The sequence below is a fragment of the Pogona vitticeps genome, chromosome 2 (assembly GCF_051106095.1).
Source record: "Pogona vitticeps strain Pit_001003342236 chromosome 2, PviZW2.1, whole genome shotgun sequence".
NCBI lineage: Eukaryota > Metazoa > Chordata > Lepidosauria > Squamata > Agamidae > Pogona > Pogona vitticeps.
The window spans coordinates 25059879-25075221 of record NC_135784.1 but is presented as its reverse complement, the minus strand read 5'-3'; the positions used below and the strand labels follow the sequence as shown (position 1 = coordinate 25075221).

At 43.9% G+C, this 15343-nt stretch overlaps 3 protein-coding genes across 3 annotated transcripts in view; all 3 read left to right on the top strand.

The window, feature by feature from the left end:
• The window catches only part of LOC110071606 (uncharacterized), a 42243-nt gene extending 33543 nt beyond the window's left edge, over positions 1 to 8700 (top strand). The window contains exon 12 of the mRNA XM_078388438.1: positions 6655 to 8700. Coding sequence (XP_078244564.1) covers positions 6655 to 7552 — 898 coding nt within the window. The 3' untranslated portion in view covers positions 7553 to 8700. The remainder of the gene's footprint in view (positions 1 to 6654) is intronic.
• Positions 442 to 7697, top strand: LOC110070732 (uncharacterized). The gene is made up of 7 exons (XM_078388624.1): positions 442 to 610; positions 1468 to 1625; positions 4515 to 4607; positions 4773 to 4865; positions 5026 to 5118; positions 5234 to 5385; positions 6327 to 7697. Exons 2-6 carry the CDS (start codon positions 1598 to 1600, stop codon positions 5311 to 5313), a joined length of 387 nt encoding a protein of 128 aa, XP_078244750.1. The 5' UTR covers positions 442 to 610; positions 1468 to 1597; the 3' UTR covers positions 5314 to 5385; positions 6327 to 7697.
• Positions 8701 to 13016: 4316 nt separating the features above from the next.
• Positions 13017 to 15343, top strand: part of LOC140704051 (uncharacterized) — a 28414-nt gene continuing 26087 nt past the window's right edge. Inside the window, 3 exon segments of the mRNA XM_078386835.1 lie at positions 13017 to 13591; positions 13813 to 13905; positions 15065 to 15157. Of these exon segments, the coding sequence (XP_078242961.1) occupies positions 13564 to 13591; positions 13813 to 13905; positions 15065 to 15157 (214 nt within the window). The 5' untranslated portion in view covers positions 13017 to 13563.

Genomic DNA, 15343 nt, shown 5'->3' with positions numbered 1-15343 from the left:
CAAGACCAGCCAAAGAAAAAGCACGCTGTCTTGTCTCCATGAGCTCAGGCTTCGGAGGGTGGGGGGCTCCCCTTGCCTTGCGGGGGGGAAATAGGCTGCTGTCACGTGACGAGAGGTGGAGAACGAAGTCACGTGATTGGAAGTAGGAAGCGTGCTCGGTCCCAAGCGCAAACCCGGAGCGGCGAGCCGGCGAATCGGGGGGGGGGGGGGGCTTCATGTCCAGCGGCTCCTGTCCTTTTGCGGCAGCCACCCGGCTTCTGTCGAAGGAGGTCAGAAGGGGGGGGCACCCTTGGGGCAGGGCCTGAGCTCAGAAAGCAGGATCCAGCGAGGAGACGAGGAAGACAGGGAAGGGGGGGCCGTGGGGCTGTGGATGGGAAGGGAAGCAGGAGGAGGAGAAGTGCTGTGGTGGGGAGAGAAAGAGAGAGGCGGGGAGGGTTAGGGTTGCAGTAGAGAAGACGATCCACCCACCCACCCATACCCGCTTTTTCAGGGGATTTGGAGAGAAGCTGGGCTGCTCACAATGCCCCTTCTGCACATTCTTTTGGCTTTCCCGCCCTTCTTCTCTTGATTCAGCAGCTCCTGCCTGGGCTTCTGCAAAAGACACCCAGAGGTAGGGAGCAGAGGCGAGATGTTGGGAGGAGGATACACAGCCTGAGAGGATGGCATTTCGAGCTATTCTTCCTTTCCCCCCTTGTCCGCTGCATGCTAAGGGTGATTCCCTCAAATGAAATGTTGGGGCAGAAGCGTTGGGACCAAATTTAGAACGAGAGCTGAAGCCACAAGGAAGGGTTTGATATTCTTCCTCATGCCATGCAGCTTTTTCCCCACAGTTCTCCTGGAAATCATGCAGGAATCAGGGTTCGGTTTGAGAGAATAAAACTGTAGGATGTTCCTTGTATGTAATTCTACAAGAAACATATACAGTTTGTCTGATCAAGCAAGGCTGGAGCACCTGTAGCCACACATAGGTGTTGTATTCCCAGTCCCCTCAACTCCAGCCCAGTAGCATAAGATGAGGATGATGGGAGATGTAGTCCTTTATTTTTAAAGGCCACAGGTTCCCTGTCTTCTAACAGTTTATAGAAGGAAGAGGTGAGAGGATTTCCTCCTCTGCCCTCAACATCAGTTGCTCCCTGTTCCTTCTATTACTTTCTAAATATGGAAGTGGAACACGTCCAGTTAATGGCACTCCTTATTTGTCTGCAAGAGATTGCAATGAATTTCTTCTGAAGTTAAGTGGTTCTAAAACTGAAATTGTTCTTTAGTGGACCTGATACAACTGAAAAGTTCCCAACTAATATGTGTTCTCTTTGGGGTTTGGTTTCCCCCTACCGATGTCTCTTGTCCCTGAGGAAGACAAAGAAACCTCAGTCCCACTTTCTTGTTGTTCATTTCAGGTCACAGACTCTCAGCCTTTTCCGGAGGTCTTCTGTGATGTAACTGCTATTCTTTGCTCTGTCTCCAAAGTGACAACGTAATGATCGACATGGTCATCAGGTGGCCATCCTCTTGAACAAGACTTCTGTTTATAAAACCTGGGCTGATATCCTGGTTTGATGAGGACACCTTCTTTCTGGATCACCCCATCTTGGAGAAAATGGAGAATATATCGCAGCACAACATAGGTGAGAGAACACTGAAAGAGAAAGGATATGAATTACCTATTTGTACTTAACTCTAGAGCAGGAGTGAAGAAGGTGTGGTCTTCCATATCTTGTTAGACTGGAGAGGTCTTCACTTGCCACCATCATCAGTGATGGGGAGGGCTGAGGGAAGACACTGCAGTCTAACAGCGTCTGGAGAGCCACCACTTTTGCACAAAAAAAAATGGTTAAAAAGCAACATCTGGGGGGTGCGGCTTGGAGGTCAATCTCTCCCTCTTCATTCCATTTCCTCACCCTTTTCTCCTGATCAGGGTTTCTTAATGTGACAGTCAAGCTGGAAGAAGAGGAAAACCCATGCGGTTGGGATGAGAGTGAATCGGGAACCTTCTCAAGGACCAGCTCAGGTGAAGGATGGGCTACCGGGAGCTATTAACTTAGATTTTTGCAGAAGAAACAGATCATGCATAACATTCGCCTCGCCTCTGGAATAACTTCCCCCCTGATATTCGCGCGGCTCCCTCACTGGGTATTTTTAAAGAACAACTAAAAACACTGATGTTTCGGCAGGCCTTCCCCTCAGCCAATTCCTGATTTCCCCCTCTCTCCTTCTCCTAGTGTCTATCCCATCTTGTCCAAAGTTTTTCCCCTTATATAAAATTGTTTTTAATTATATTGTTATATTTTGTTGTAAGACGCCTAGAGTGGTCTTAATTGACTAGATAGGTGGGATATAAATAAAATAAATAAATAAATAAATTCTGATATAGCTACTTGCATTTTCAAAGCACTCCTGCTGCAATACTGTCTTGTGGAGTTTCTCCTCTGTTATTAGCAATGTATTCCTAGTGACAGGACCACCAACATAGCTTTGTCAAAGATCACTTTCATTATTTTACCTGCATTATGCCTCCTGTAATTAATCATCGCAGTCTGTATTTCTTCTGTATCTGACCTAGTGACCATTTTTTGTCTAATCCTTCTCTCCAAGCATATGTGTGTGTGCAGGCAGCTATTCAAAAAGGAGATAAATACTTTAACAAAATTCCAATAAATGATCAACAGGAATTAAGATTTGTGTAATCATAAAATAAATCCTGACATATTTTTAAAAGTGGTATTAAATTATAGTGCCTATGAATGGGATTAGAACCCGCATGAAGGATAGTTTAGTGAGATATTCCCCTTCTAGACACTAATTGATAGTGAGGCTTCCTTCCTTTGAAGCAACTGTGGTAATCCCCAGGAATCATAGGGACTGAGGGGGTGTTCCTTCTTCCTAGCGGAAGCATACACAGGGTAGCAGAAAATGGTGGTAGGAAAACCTCCCCCTTTTGGCACTGGAGTTATGTCACATTTCCAAAATTTTCTCTGTGGATGGGGGCTCTGGATAAGTGCTGAGTCTGGGAGGCCTAGCAGCCCAAGGATTCAAAAGCACTTCTTTATGGAAGACAGTGTATTCATGCTGAGTGTTGCCACTCCTTCCTATATACCATTATTACACTGGTCTCAGTGGAAAGGCAGTCCGGATTAGAGCTCTTGGCAGTTGCTGATCTACCGGTAAGCGTCCCTAACTCTCAATGTCTAAAAAACAGCAACAAGAAGTTGGCTGAAATCTGCCCTGAATTGTCTTGCTGAAATGAAAAAAGTTTGTGGAGGGTGAGGGATAAACAGGAGTGGCCGGGGAAGAATTGTGGATGTCATTTGGTACAGGGGCTCAAGAGCAATTCCTGGACTTAGGATTCTTCAGTTAAAAGTATTTGCCTTTTGAACCCAGTTCTGCGTGTCAGATCTGAAGGTTTTAGTCAAGTAACCTCCAGAAGTCTGTCGTAGCTGTCCCATCAGTTCAAACTGGCATTTTAAAGGTCGTTTGCTTTACCTGTTTAATGGAGAAAAATAGATCGGCGCTGCTAGGCACCTCTTCTGTTTTCAATTCAGAATTTTCCCCAACGTCATTGTAAAGGCAGAGGAGGAACAGGGGTGTTACAGCCAGCAATCTGAGGAAGGTCCAGGCATGGCAGACGAGTGGTTCATGCAACTGCATCGGGAAGTGCTTGAACAAGATTGTTCTCGGGTCTCTTCTAGCCCTGCAGTTGTGTGACACCATAGTGTTATGATATCTGCATTCAGGGAAGAAATCTTGTGTCCTTGCTGACCAGGTCTCATTGCCTCTTTCCTGTAACCCAGGATTTCCTGACAAGGTTATCCAAAGAGAAGAGGAAGCAGGGCTGCCTAACCAGGGATTTGAGAACAGGGCATATGTTGCTGGAAACCAGTCAAGTGAGGAATGAGTTCATATATCAGCAACATCCCTCCCTCCCAAACCCCCAAAGGAGGGCATTCCCTCTCCTGCGTGATTATCTGGGAACCAACTATAGTGGTATTAGCATGGAAAGCCTACTTGATTATTATTTTTTAATTCCCCTACCTCTCTTCCTTGCAGGACACAAGGCAGCTCACAGTAGACATTTCAAAAAGATAACATATGACAGCATTAAATAAGTTGTCACGTTAAAACAACACAGAATTAACACCATTTAAAAACACAAAAAAGTATCGATATAGCGTTATAACACTCATCCAGCATTAAACACCTCTTCGCCCGAGCCAGTCTGTAGACTGTAGACTCCTGCCAATGATTTTTTTTCTGGAATAATGTTTGCTATATGCAATTTTCGGGAGTATACAGGCAGGGGATGTCCTTTGATCAAGAGGACTTAAATTTTAAAAAAAATCAGCTTTTAAATAGCTGAACGATTAAATTGAGGGTTACATTTCTGTTGCCTTCCAGATGCCTACCTTTCCCATCAGCCAAAGCAAGCGTGAGCAAATTTTGTTGCTCCCAGGCAATTTATTGATGAATTCACTTCAGTCCTGTTGACTATCTTTTCTTGCCTTTTTAATTTCCTTTAGGATTTCTGGACATTGCCATAAAGCCAGAGAAGGAAGAGGGGTTTTGCAACCAGGGATCAGAGGAAAGCAGAGATGCTGCTCTTTGCCAGTCAGGTGGGATAAATGTTCATCCGGTAAAGGAACTGGATTTCTTGATCTTTCTGGCCTCTCCCTGCTCTGCAGTTCTACGATTGATTGATGCTTGCACCCAGTGAATGAACGAATGAAATATGGCACCCTTGCTGACCATTTTTTCTTGCCTCTTTCCTTTCAATTCAGGATTTCTTGATGTTGTCATAAAGCCAGAGGAGGAAGAGCAGACGTGCAAACAGGAATCCGTGGAAAGTGCAAGCGTTTCCTGGGACCAGGCAGGTGAGGGGAGCCGTTCGCATCGTGTTCCCACCGGGGCCTGGCCGGATCGGGTCCCTTCCAACTCTACAATTCTAGGATTCTGTGGTCCTTAAAGCTCTTCAGTTGACAAAGGACTGTGGCCGTCTTAAGCTCCTTTTCTTGCCATTTCCCTTTAATTCAGAGTTTCCCGAAATAGTTGTAAAGCTAGAGGAGGAAGAGCATCAGGACACTCCGCGAGTCGAGGAAAGGACCAGCATCGCTGCGGACCAGTCAGGTGAGGTAGCGGTTCATGTACCTGCATTGCCAGAGGGTGTGGGGGGGGAACATGAACTTTGGGACATTCCAAGGCTCTGTGATGCCATTGTTTTATGATTCCTGTCACCCGCCAGGTGACGAAACATCTCGTTCATTGATGGCCACCTGTTGTCACTTCCCTCCTTCCATGCAGGAGTTCCTCACCTTGTCATAAAACCGGAGGAGGAAGAGGGGCTCTTTAACCAGGGGCGTCAAGGAAGTGCAAGTGTTGCTGGTGAGCAGTCAGGTGAGGGAGCGGTTCATTGGGAAGGGGTTGAGCTGGATGACCTTTGGGATCCCTCCACGTCTAGGATTCTATGACTCCACCATTCCTGCAGCCAATTCTGTGACTGCCTCCCTGCCCACTACCTTGTTTTGTCTCTTTTCTGTGATTCCGTATTTTCTGAGGTGACAGTGAAGGAAGAGAAACCATGTGTCCTGGATCTTCATGGCTACCTGGATCACCCGCGTAAGCCAGGAGGTGAGGCTGAGGAGCCTGACGCCGAGAAAGGCCCGGAAGGAGAAGACACGAAACCGGGCCTTCTCAGCAGTGGCTCCTCGCCTCTGGAACAATCTCCATCCAGAGATTCGCACGGCCCCTACACTGGGCATCTTTAAAACCCAATTTAAAACATGGTTGTTTATCCAGGCCTTCCCTCCAGCCAATTCTTGACTTTTCCTTACTTTTTCTAATTTTATTTTATTGTAGTCGCTTTGTATTTGACAGTGTTTTTACTTTCAGATTTTATATTGGAAGCCGCCTAGAGTGGACTGTTGGTCCAGATAGGCGGGATAAAAATCAATAAAATAAATAAATAAATATGGCTCTGAGGAAAGTGAAAGCATTACCGCTGAGCCGGCAGGTGAGTGAGCCATCCATGTATCTGAAGAGCCAGGATTCGGATGCTGCCTTCAACCAAGCTAGATAAATTTTTTGTCCCTCTTCCAAATCTCATGCACACGTGAAACCAATTCAAAATTATCCAAAAGATGAGACAGGGATAAAAGTTACAAAGTGCTTTTAGAGCTAAATGGCAGCAAGAAGAAGTAAAAGGAGAAAGGTGTGCCATGTCTCATTGTCATTTTCCCCACTGCATCCTCATAATTTAGTGTATCTTTTTTTCTTCTTGAAGTTGTTTCTTAATACCAGGATTGAATTTATTTTCTGCTTCTCCTTCTTATTCACAGATAATTGGAGAGAAACAAAGGCCTGCATTGAATTGGATCTTGCCAAACATCAGCAAACCAATGGAGGGGAGGAACATCATCACACAGAGAAATCCCACAAATACACTGTGGCTGAGAAATGTTTTGTCCAAAGGATGGCACTTACAGGTTGCAATATTTCCCATGGAAAGAAACATTTTAAATGTGAAGTCTCTGGGAAATGTTTTCTTCAGGATGTAAACGTTGTGAATCACCAGGGTCTGCCAACAGGAGAGAAACCACATGAACACCAAGAGCATGAAAAATGTGTACAACATTCCAGAAATACGAGACCTCAGACATTCCACACAGGAGAGAAACCATACAAATGCCAGGAGTGTGGGAAAGGTTTTCCTTTCAATTCACGCTTAGCAAGGCACCTTAGGGTTCACACAGGAGAAAAGCCATACAAATGCCAGGAGTGTGAGAAATGTTTTGCTGAGATTTGCAATCTTCGGAAGCATGAGAGAACCCACACAGGTGAAAAACCATACAAATGCCAGGAGTGTGAGAAATGTTTTCTTTCTAATTTACAGCTTGTGTGTCATAAAAAAGTCCACACAAGAGAAAAACCGTACAAGTGCAAGCAGTGTGAAAAATGTTTTGTTCAGAAGTCACAACTAGTAAGACATCAGAAAGTCCATAGAGGAGAAACACCATTTGGCTGCCAGGAGTGTGGGAAATGTTTTGCTCAGAAAGTAGTCCTTTTGAACCACCAGAGAATCCACACGGGAGAGAAACCGTACAAGTGCGAGCAGTGTGGGAAATGTTTTGCTCAGAACTCACAACTAGTGACACATCAGGCAATCCACACAGGAGAGAAACCATACAAATGCAAGGAGTGTGGAAAATGTTTTGTTCAGAAGTCACAACTAGTGAGACATCAGACAATCCATACAGGAGAGAAACCATTCAAGTGCCAGGAGTGTGCGAAATGTTTTGCACAAAAGGCACATTTTGTGATCCACCAGAGAATCCACACAGGAGAGAAACCATACAAATGTGAAGAATGTGGAAAGTGTTTTGCTCAGAAAGTAGTCCTTGTGAAGCACCAGAGAATCCACACGAGGGAGAAATCCTATGAATGCCAGGAATGTGGAAAATGTTTTCCCCGGAAAGCAGACGTTGTCAGACACCAGAAAGTTCACACAGGACAGAAACCCTACAGATGTCAGTCTGACATTTTGCTTGGAGGTCATACCTTGTGATGCCTCACATAACTTTCACAGGGGAGAGACTCTACAAATTGCAGCACATCAGGAATCATTTTCCTTTCAGTTCACAATTTTTTATCTATTAGATATTCAGACAAAACAAAAAAAAATAGAAAATAAAAATATTGTAACATCTGTACAGTGGTGCCTCGCTTAACGAGTGCACCGTATAGCGATGTTTCCGTATAGCGATCCCTTTTTCGGGATCGCTATACGGAAACTCCCCCGATCGTCGCAATGGGGAAAACCCGCATTGCGAAGATCAGGTATTGCGGCGGCCATTTTGGAGCCGCCGAACAGCTGATCGGCGGTTCCAAAATGGCCGCCGGAAGCCCGGAAATGGCTGCCGGCAGCCGTTTTCGCGCCCTGCCCTCGCTTAGCGAAGGCGCGAAAATGGCTGCCGGCACTTGGAATCCTCGCTGAACGGGTAAGTAACAAAGGTATTGGAACGCATTAAACGAAGTTTAATGCGTTCCAATACATTTCCCCTACCCGTTTAGCGACGATTTCGCATAGCGAGGGTTAATCCGGAACGGATTAACCTCGCTGTGCGGGGCACCACTGTACTTCAATATGTAACACTGAACAACAGTGTATAATAGGACTACCCTCCTAAACCAATATCCTTCTTGTTAATCCATCCCCTCCTTTAATGACAAATGGTTTTGCTATAAGGTACCACAACATTTTTGTTTTCTATTTCTAATTTTTGGTTCTGGATATGATGTGCACAGATTAAATGTCGCATTTTCTTTGAAAAATTACCCACCAGAGACTCCACACAGGAGAAAAACCACACAGATGCCAGGACTGTGGGAAGTGCTTTGCTTTCCACTTCAGATTTTGAGACCCACTAGCATGTCCATGCAGGGAAGAAATAGTGTTCAAATTAAGACATCCTATAAGCAGGCAGACACAACAAAAGATTTCATAAATCCACCATTCCATGCAAAATACCAAAAATGTACCATGTACTGTATGCAACCCAACACATGTATGTCATCCAATGACAGACAAATCACAATACCAATGAAGTTCTTTTTCCGTTTTCTGTTAACATACAAAATACAGGAAATATGAATAATGTAAATGTATTAAAAAGGAAGAAACAACAGGAAGAAACATTAAAGAAATTCCATCCATTTTCTATACTCACGTAACTTCTTATATTCCGGAGGTCACAATCCAGCTGAAATTGTGCTAGCACAAGCCCACCACTCTAAATGTCAAATTTGAAGTCTGGTGACCATACAAGAATTCAGCATAAAGATATGCTGTTGCGTATTGGGTCACATGCCTTGTGTGCAGTAGTAAATGCTCACACCAACTTCTTAAATTTATAACTATTTGAAGACCTGTTCCACACCAATTAAGTCATATGGGCAAGTTGAATGATGAGCAGGATTCTGGGTACTGGGTTGTGAATAAAACAAGTACGTTATGGGTTGACTGGACATGGAAGTGAGGAAGGTGTATTCTGAAACCTCACCAAGGGAAGGAAGGTCCTTTGTTGGTTGTGATTTAGACCCCTCCGCATACATCCGTATGACTGCAGGAGAGAGAGAGAGAGAGGACCTTTTTAATATTGCTTCTTTTAATAATGTAAGCCGTCTTGGATAGAAAGGTGGCATATAGATATTTTAAATCAAGGTGTTAACATGCTTAGTAAGCTGAAGTTTTGCTTCCTAAAATGAGTTGTTTTTCTGAAGTCTTAGTGACTGACTGTATGGTGTTGATTAATTTCTAAGCCAGCACTAACTCCTGCATTGGATCATCATAGCACATAACACATGTTATGTTCACCAGTTCTGTACTGTTTCAAGGCTACTTGGTCAGATTCTGAAAGGAATCAATTTGAACCTAGTAAGAGTGACTACTTGATGCATTAACTTCCGTGTCTCTACTTTTGAGGAAGGGATATGTTAATATTCCTGTCAAATCAGGCTAAGAGCCATAGATGCCCTTCCTTCAGGACTGTTAAAGGAAGGAAGTTTGGAGTAAGCCATTCAAATAGGAGGAAGGAGATTTTTCTGCTCCTGTTTAAAAACCCTATGGCAGCAACTGCTGCCAAAGGAAGGCGATCCATGCTCAGTTTTTGTTCTGAAGGGAGAAAGCTGCCAGTTCTTTCAAGGGTTTGAGAAGAAGTCGGTTATAGAAGGAATATTGGCATCTCCTGTTGTTCTGGTTATGTCTCTAGACTCTAGACCAGTGGTTCTTAACCTTTTTGAAAGAAACGCCCCCTTGAGCCATTGAGGAAGTTATCATCGCCCCCCTCCCCGCACTGATATTTATTTATTTATTTATTTATTTATTTATTTATTTATTTATTTATTTATTTATTTATTTATGACACTTAAATCCAATGACCCCTGAAAACAAAATTCAATTCCAAGAAAATGAAATGCCCCAAAAAAGTAACATTTAATGATTTAGTTGCAAGTGAATTTTAAGACACAAAAAGAAATATAAAAAGGGCATAAATACAAACTGCAGTGCAGGAACTAAAAATTTCAAGACGAAAACTCTGAAACTAAATTAAGATTGGAGGAAAACATATATTCATGCACACTGTAAAAAGGCTGTAGCCATCTTCACAGGTTTGGCTTGCTCCAGCGCCCCCCTACCGCCCCCTTCTGCTCCAGCGCCCCCACGCCGCCCCTTTTCGTTCTACCGCCCCCCTGAAAAATGAAATCGCCCCCTGGGGGGCATTATCACCCACGTTAAGAACCACTGGTCTAGACCATGACTTTAGAGGGTCAGACTGCTCATTGCCACATGGATTAGGACTGTGTGCGTATGTGTGTGTTTTCCCCCTCTCGACCGCCTTTGCAAGCTGGTCTCTTTTTTATAACTCCCTGCTGTATTTCTCCAATGAAACCAATCGGAGATCCTTGCAATCTCTCATCATGGCAGCTCTTAAGGGACAGAGAACGTTTTTTGCTTTAGGAACCCAACCCCACCCCTGGCTGGTAGCTGTGCGGGAGGTACTTGCACCCTAATGGCGAGGGGTCTGGGGAGCGTGCAGTAAATTTGGGGAGAAGGTCTTGTGAAGGGATTGTGGGGGAAGCCACAGAGATGGAGAGGCACAAGCCGAGAGCGGGCCTGCGAGGGATGGGGAAGTGTCTCTGTGGATTCAGATCTGGGGTTGCAAGCTGGAAAAAAAGCAAGACCATAGAGGAAGTTTAATCTGAGAAAAGCCCTGGAAAAATAAGTTCTTGCATGTTGCTAAAGCAGTTGTAGGCCTAGGGTCAAACTGGCAAACTCTGACCTCTGAAAAAGAAAATCTGTATTTTTAATTGAGATCTTTTCTGTTACCACGTAGCAGCAGCAAATTGCTATCCTTTTTCTTTCCCTCATTAATGTTTTTTATCATTTCCCAGTCCAATTTGGTTGAACTTGTTTTTATTCTTTTAATAAGCTACTAAGCCACCTTCAGGTTTTTATTTTATTTTTGGAGGAATGGTGGGGTCTAGATGTAAGAAATAAATAACATATACAGTACATTCCCTTGCTACTCGTTATCTGTCATTGTGATTGCTGGAATGCACCATTGTTAGAAACAAGGGTTGTTAATACTGAACACCCTTTAGTAGTGCTCACCTCTGTTCTGTGTTATGCTGGTACAGTTTTCATGTATAAATCTGATACCTGTGTTTCCGTGAAAACAAGACAGGGTCTTCTATTAATATTTGCTCCAAAAATGCATTAGGTCTTATTTTCAGGAGATGTTTTATTTTCTTTAAGTACAACAGTCTACATTTATTCAAATACACTCACATCATCTTTTTCTGGTTGCTGCACGATGCTGGAGGGCGGGGTTTCACTTAACTGGGGCTTATTTTTGGGGTAGGGCTTAGATTATGAGCATCCTGAAAAATCATGCTAGGGTTTATTTTCAGGGAAACTCGGTATAATTTGGTGGCACAATTAGTACCTGTAAGGACGTCATGACTCGAGAAGCTGTGGAAAGGTGAAGGCAGTGTCTTAGTATTTTTAGTTTGAAGTCTTTCTGCTTTTGCTGTTCAAGGAAAAGAACTCCGACTGAGTTTTCTCCAGGCTGTGCAAAGAGAGATGCTACACCATTTTGCAAAGCTGATAATTCCTTGCCCCCAGAAATGTACAGTATGTGGAAATAGGATGCAGGTGGTGGAAGTCAAGATACATCTCCCATGTTATTAGTTGATGTTGGGATCCATATATCTTTGCCATAGTAAGAATGTAAGTGTATTTCCAGATCATGCTCAGCCCTTTTCGGCCCAAGAACTGCTCTATGGATGTATTTTGAGGAAAACAGAAGATTTCAGCAGAAAAGAAATTAGGAAAATGAAGACGACTGAGGGGGCGGTAAAGGAGACAAATTGAATCCATACCATTCATTATAAACTACAAGTGCTAGCTTTTTTGGGGGGAGGGTTTCTTAATAAACTTGTCTGGGTGACTTAAAAGCTGATTGATGGCCTTTGTTTATTCCTTAAAAATGTATCACCTGCATTGACTGAGGTGCATATACCTAAAAGAAGTTAAATGGGCACCTGGAAACAAAACATAGTTGTCTTAAGCAACCGACAGGTTCGTTGCTGGTTATTGGTAATTATTTTATTTCATTCGACTTATCTGAAAATGGAGACAGACACCATTCTTAATTTTGTATATTTGATTATTTAAAATATTTCTATCCCGCCCTTCTCCTTAAAAAAAAGAACCGAAGGCAGGTCCTCTCTTTAACTGTTGCTACTAAACCTTCTGTTGGGTGGAAAATGACATTTCGGCGCCAGGTCAAAGCCTTCCTGTTCCAGAAGGCTTTTAATTGAAATCATATCAGCTGTGGGTCCGATGGCAATTTTTAGAGTATATATATTTTAATTGCATTTTAATTATTTTGCCTTTTTATTGTATTTTAAATGTTGTAAGCTGCCCGGAGACCTTCGGGTAGTGTGGGCGGCATATAAGTTAAATTAAAAAAAATGTGGAAGGTTGCTTGTGCAATCCTTACAAGGTCAGCCTGAAATAAATCTGTGAGCTGCTCAGGTCCCGCAAAATTCGTAATTTCGTTTTGCCCAGGCTTTTCTCCCCCGTCGCAGATGTTCCCTTTTTAAGGAGCCCAATCCTACCCTCCCTTCCACAAGCAGGGAGCGAGTAACCCTCTAACCCAGTGGTCAGGGAACAGGAGTAAATTACCCCAAATGGGGTAAAATGAAAATCCTGGGGGTAATGAGAATGAGCAGAGCACCAATATTGATGCTCTCATATCCAACATGAAACAATATCATTTCTCCAAAACCTGAAGTTTTCAAGGAAATTGAAGCTTTCAAAGTAATTTTGAATAGATTCAATAAGATTTCGAATTCAAATAATGTATGATTTCCTTCCTTTCGAATCAAGGGGGTAATAACGGCGTATATAAATGGGGGGGGGGGGGGTAAAAGGTAAAAAAGTTCCCTGATCCCTGCTCTAACCGAATCCATGCTCTCTAGCCGTCGATTAAGAAGGTCTTGCCAGGAGCCGGGCTTGGCTTCGGTCACATGACAGGCAGTGGTGAAAGGAAGAAATGCAAGAAAAGAGGTGGAACCGTCCAAGGGATCACTTCCGAAGTAGGGTCCGGAGTCGAAGCTGTCTATGAACGTCAGGAAGGTTAGAAAAAAGAAAAGAAAAGGTGGGATGTGCAGATCTCCTGTAGGAGCCCACTTACAAGAAAAAGGCAGGAATCCCCGGGAAGGGAGGCTGTGTTGGGAGTGTGAGCCGGAGAACAGGCGAGGGAGGCGGGTGCTGAAAGCCTCGGTTCCTCAGCGGTGTTTTAAGAGAAATATTTGGCTTTTCCCCAGGGCTGTCTGCCATGGATGGGCAACAGACTCCTTGATCATGGCCCGATTCAAGGGACAAAAGGTTGCTGCAACCCTCACATGTATTGCAAGCAGGGGCCAAGGACCCATGGGCTCATGGTACTGATGGAAGCAGGGGGTGGACCTCCTTAAATCAAACCCTCAAGAATCCAGCAAGAAGACTTCATGGCGGTTACATCACAAGACGGTGCAGGTAAGGAAATCAAAACACGAATCTTTACCCCACTGGTGGAGGACGCTTGGTTTTTCCAGATGCTGTTGGGCTTGCAACCCTTCATCGCCCACGCCAGTGTATCCAGGGGAGAGGGTTGTTGGCTCATCTGGAGGGCCACCCCTGCTGCAAACTTCTCTTCTTTTGCCAAGGAGGTCGGTTTTTCCCATTTCACCCCATTTCTTTCCTTTTCTCCTGCTCAGGATTTTCTGACGTGATGGTTAAAGTGGAACAGGAAGAGGAGCCATGCGGTCTGTACCAGTTGGGATCCAAGACTTCCCCTGGAAATGGCTCAGGTGACATATGGGGGCAGTAAGGACTGAACTGATTAAAAAAAAATACCCACAATAAACTTGGATGGGGGGGAAAGGCAACCCATCAGCTTTTATTGATTGATTGATTGATTGATTGACTGACTGACTGATTGATTGATTGATCGGACTTATATACCGCCCCATAGCGCTACAAGCACTCTCCGGGCGGTTTACAATTTAATTATACAGGCTACACATTGCCCCCCCCCAGCAAGCTGGGTACTCATTTTACCGACCTCGGAAGGATGGAAGGCTGAGTCAACCTTGAGCCGGCTACCTGGGATTTGAACCCCAGGTCGTGAGCACAGTTTTAGCTGCAGTACAGCGTTTTAACCACTGTGCCGTGAGGCTCTTTAATTTAATTAGAAATGCAAATAATATGGTGAAGACTGTATAGTCAAAGGCACCAAACTGGAGAAGGCTGATGCAAAGAATGCTATCTTTGACTCCTACGCCTTTTTATACTTATTGCTAATCAAATGGACCTACATTGCCATACCTGAGGGAAAATGAGCCCAGGAAAATTAAAAACACAAAAATATATAAGTACACCTGTGACAGCAGGTTAGGAGAAGCCAGAATGACTCTTCTCAAATGCGGTTTGCAATTTAGAAAATTGTATATTATACAAAATTATTCAGTGTATTGTTTTCAAAATTCAATTGAACTATTAAACCAGTGGTATTTTTTTTCTGCCAATTAAACAATATAGTCTAAGGTTGGTAATAATAAACAATAATTGTGAACGATCAAGTCAATTCTGACTCATGCCAACCCTTTTGAGGGTATTTTAGGTAGAGAGTACTCAGAAGTGGTTTGCCATTCCTTTCTTCTGGGGACACTCTAGGACTGTGCAGCTTGCCCAAGGCCACCCTGGCTGGCTCTTCTAGAATGCACAATAAAATCAGAGAATAATGGAGCTGGAAGGGGCCTGTCAAGTCCAACCTCCTGCTCAAGGCAGGAATCCAGACCGAAGCAGATCTGACCGATGGTTGCCCAGTTTTCTCTTGAATCCCTCCAGGGAACTGAACTGCCAACCTCTGAGGCTGCAGCCAAATATCTAAAACACTGAGCTATCCAACCAATAATCATTGCAATTCTTTAGAACTACTGTACCTGTTTTTGCTTTTCTTTGGTTCAGGATTTCCTGACATTGCCATAAAGCCAGAGAAAGAAGAGGGGCTGTGCAACCAGGGATCCAAGGAAAGCGTAAGCATTGCAGGTGACCAATCAGGTGAGGAAGCAATTTGTATTATTAGAGGTTCACCATCTTGGCTGGCTCATAGGATGCTGCCTTATACCAGGTCATATTGTTTATCCTTCTCCCAAACTCAAGCGTTGATTTTCTGAGCAAGAGCCCCTCTTCCGAATTTCAGCTTAGAGGGTCTTTCTCCTCACTTGATCCTTTAAACACAGAGGC